The 4,382-nt window shown below is 39.9% G+C and overlaps 1 protein-coding gene across 2 annotated transcripts in view; it reads right to left on the reverse strand.

The window, feature by feature from the left end:
* Positions 1 to 209: 209 nt before the first annotated feature.
* The window catches only part of LOC118426009 (Golgi SNAP receptor complex member 1-like), a 7,079-nt gene continuing 2,906 nt past the window's right edge, over positions 210 to 4,382 (reverse strand). Inside the window, exons 2-4 of one of the 2 annotated variants that reach the window (XM_035835221.1) lie at positions 2,465 to 2,576; positions 1,752 to 1,839; positions 210 to 1,411 (exon numbers count right to left, since the gene is read on the reverse strand). In XM_035835221.1, coding sequence (XP_035691114.1) covers positions 899 to 1,411; positions 1,752 to 1,839; positions 2,465 to 2,576 — 713 coding nt within the window. In that variant the 3' untranslated portion in view covers positions 210 to 898. The remainder of the gene's footprint in view (positions 1,412 to 1,751; positions 1,840 to 2,464; positions 2,577 to 4,382) is intronic. The other variant, XM_035835222.1, reaches the window with a different exon arrangement.

Genomic DNA, 4,382 nt, shown 5'->3' on the forward strand with positions numbered 1-4,382 from the left:
CAAAAGTATGGGCAAAAAAAAGGATGGAGAAAGGCCCCAAGGAGCCTGCTATGGAGGCTACCCATTTACAACTTTTCTCAGAATATTAGGTCCAGCCTTGATCTTAACCTCCGGCCCTAAACCAGTACCCACCCCTAACACACATGTAAGCACAGTGATACATCACATGGACTCAAAGCAAAGACTCACACAAAGACACATCTTCAATTTTTTTTCAATACATTCTTCATCCCCCACCACAATAGATGACTGAAAACATATGACATTTACATAGATAAATGGCTTTAAACAAAATGATGTTTTCTTACTCTTTGCACATATATTCACTACTTTATAAAGAATATATAACATAAACTGGTCCTCTGCATTTACATTCCTCTCACCATACCTGTGTTCTATCTGTGTAATAGTTGAATTTTCCCTTGCACCAAGCAATTTTATTGAGCACACCTCAATATGATATAATTAGTGAAATTCTATTTATCTTCACTCATCTGAAAGTGAATGTTTGTGCTTTCCTTTATTGTGTGCTTTTATTGTTTCAACTGAAATTGAATTTATCAACATTTTCACCATGTAGCAAACTGAAACATTACATTAATATTATTACATACAATCTAGGTCAAGAAAAATTTAACGCAATTAGGAAGGTGTAATGTATATCTTTACTACAGTCATTTTTTAACATTCAACTTTTTTGAATGGAAATCTTTAGATTTTCATGTGATTTTGTTTATGCAGTGACCTCTGAGTCTATATACTATCAATGTCTTTCCATTGTATTACAACAGAAACTACTTCAGAAACGGTATACGAAATAAAGCATGGCAAAAATGAATGAATTTACATTATTTAGCTGGAGAGCAATATGACATGAAAGATCTCTATCTGATAGAGATTAGCGGAAGGCATACAGCAGCAACAGTATCACACAGACACCTATCACAGTGCCCAGTATTATCGAGTCCCGTCTCTTCCTCAAGTTTATCTTCTGGAAGAGGTTATTAATCACTGGGAAACGTTTCGCTAGCGTGTTCATTTTGGTCGTGATTCCTCCCAGCATGCCCTTCTGCCCCATAAGATTCTCCTTGGTTGCCATGGCGATGTTTATCGCCTCGTCAGCGACTCTGTCTGCGCTCCGCGTGTGCTCCTGCTCCTTGAGAAGCAAGTCCGTTCTTCGGTTCTGAACGGACGAACCCTTGTGGTAGTTGTCAATCTCGCGGCGTACGGATCCCAGCAGCTCCTCGCGGTCACGGTAGGCGGAAATATTCGTCTTGGTTTTGTTGAATTCGAGAGAGTAGTCCTGGAGGATGTCGCGATGTCTCTGGAGGGTGTGCATGAGGGAGGGGTTGTTGGTGTGGATGCCTCCATTCTGGGAGTACTCTGCCATCTTGTCATTCACCTCATTCAGCTGTAAGAAAAAACAGAGTGAAGATGATGATATTGATAGTCACAGCTTTGAACAACTATGCTGCGTTGCAAATTAAACCAGCAACCTACAGTATACATGTACAAAGCGAATGCTCTACCAACTAGTCTATTGCTGTATCCTATAAAAGCTTGAAATGATTTGCAAGTCACAATACGAAAATCAACGTGTTAATACATGTATAACTTCAATCCATCTACTTGTGCTCTTTTACAACCTGATTCAGATCCAATTCTGTGCTTGGTTACATATCCTGAACTGTACATAGTGTACTTGAAATTTTATGTAGATACATGTATGATGAAAGATGGTTCCCTGTTACCTTCACTAGCAGTTGTTCTATCTCCAAAGCCATGGTCTCAAACATGTGCTCACTGTTAGTACTCCCCAGCAATGGTGATGACTCTGCCCTGTACAAAATAAATTTTAAATAGTTGCCAGTACCCTACATTACCATCTTGAAGTAGCATACATTACCATATTGATTTAATTGCTGAAATAAGAACATAGCAATAACCTCTGGTTTAAGTTCTATAACAACATTTGTCATAGCTTTTGACCAAGAGTGTATCTATACTAGCCTTGCTAACATATACAATCTCTTGCTGTCCAGTGCTAACTGTAGGGTTGGCCGCTAGAAGCATAATGTTAGTCAGGCTACATGTCAAGCTGAAGAGGGTAATATTTGTAAGAATATATGGCATGTAATTAAGTTAGCGTTAAAGGTAGAGACAAACTTTGAGACTTGTAGCCTTCTTTGCAGACTTTGAGCAGGGCTGGCTTTTATCCTATTGTAGGGATGGGAGGTGTCAGGCTGGTTTGCAATTTTCAACATTGGCTAGGTTCTCTCATGCTGGGCAAGGGAATTTGCCAAGGAAAGCAGTTTGCCATGGATGGGAGTTTGCTATGGAAGATAATTCTGCCCCGTCTTGAGGCACTGAAAATCGTAAACCAACCTTCCCCAAATAAAAGCCATCCCCGCTCAAAGTCTGCAAAGGAAGCTATCAAACCTGTGACCCTTCACTTGTCCTTTACCTTCTTGAGTCTTGTACATGTCCCTGGCTGGAGTAGCTGGTGCCCAGTTTACTGAAGGAGACCAGCTTCAGGTCAATCTCATTCTCCAACTGACGGGCCTGCTTACGCAGGTCTACATGGGGGAAATACAAACATCAGAAGCTGGACTTAAAGTACTGCATACATGTACAGTTATGTATACTAGTGCAGAGTGTGGAGAACAATGATGATCTGCCTCTGCAAACACGGACATGCGGCAGAAGATGATGATGATAACTACCTTCATCTGGCAAAATCTACCTAAAACGTAAACCACTTCTGTTCCTTGCCTCTTGCTGAAAGTTTCTGTCCAGCAAAAAGCAGTGTTTTTTATAATGTTCCAAGTATACATGTAGTCCATCATCTTAAATCTTGCAATACATGCAAGCTGTAGTCAAGGGTGCTATAAAAAAATGGGGAAAACGCATTTTTGGGCTTGGGTCATCCTTGCATACAAACTATTGATTGATTGATTGATTGATTGATTGTTATCCTTGCTCAGTTGCCTGTGAATCTGTAACATATGCTTCTGGGATGGCAACCATCTCATTTTCAGTCACTACTCGGCATTATACCCCCTCTAAAATTTATAGTGGCTCGTGGCTAGAAATTACTATACTGTTCTATCAAATTTGTCTGTATCATGACACACACATATTTAGCCATTTATATGGAGTATTTTCTTTTCTCTACATGCAGCAAAATGTGTTAAGTTTCAGTAACCAAAACGAAGGAATGAAATTGGCAAGGCCTTATTTGAAATATGGATCCAAGATCCCATATGTCATAGAAATATCGTTTCGTGCATGGAATATCAAGAAATCTGTTTTGAAAACAACATATATCCTACATATATGACCTACATAAGATGTTGAAAAGGGGGAAAGAAAAACAAGACAACAATGCCATCCTGGAGAATATCCTAAACAGACTTGACAAAATTGAAGAGAAAATAAGTACAACAAAAGAGACAAAGCCACGGGAAGAAACCGGTACCGGGCAGGTGGAGGAAATTGTGAAAAAGACCATAGCTGAACACAAAACAGAGGAAAGGGATAGAGAAAATAGAGAGATGAATATAATCATCCACAGAGTACCTGAGCCAACTCAAACAAATGCAGAAGAAAGAGGGATACATGATACAAGGTTTGCTGAGCGGCTGTTCGCTGAACCACTAGAACTGGGTAAGATTGACATTAGAAACACAGTTCGGCTGGGGAAGAAGAATGAATCAACACCGAGACCCCTAAAAGTGGTACTACAGAACAAAGATGACAAGAAGAGAATCATGATCAGACTCAAGAAGCTAAAGCATGCAGATGAAATGTTTAGAGGCATCAGCGTATGTGATGACCTTAACAAGGAAGAAAGAGAATTGTTGAAACAAAAAGTACAAGAGGCTAAAGATCTGGAAAAAAACCAAGAAACGGAGGGCTACTGGAAGTACCGAGTAAGGGGCCCTCCGTGGAACCTCCAAATAAGGAGGATAAAGGCTTAGAATCAGAAAACATCAACCAAGGAACAAACTGCAGAAAAAAGTCAGACATTAAAGTCTTATACACCAACATTGACTGCCTAACTAACAAGAAAGCAGAATACCTTGCGGTGATAGATAATGAGGCACCTGATGTTATAGTTACAACAGAAACAAACCCGAAAAACTCAAGATTCAAAATGTCACCAGCAGATCTACAAATAGCAGGTTATACGGTGCACACAAATGCAATGAAGGATGGAGTATGTGGTGTTGCAGTACATGTCAGAAGTAACCTAGTTGCTGGGGAACCGGACATGCCTGAGGAAGTTAGAGCTATGGAGGCAGTTATGGTAGAGGTAAAGCTCCATCAGAATGATAAATTACTAATCATGGCAATATACAGAAGCCCTAACTCAACTGTGG

This window comes from Branchiostoma floridae, chromosome 11 (genome assembly GCF_000003815.2).
Source record: "Branchiostoma floridae strain S238N-H82 chromosome 11, Bfl_VNyyK, whole genome shotgun sequence".
Taxonomy (NCBI): domain Eukaryota; kingdom Metazoa; phylum Chordata; class Leptocardii; order Amphioxiformes; family Branchiostomatidae; genus Branchiostoma; species Branchiostoma floridae.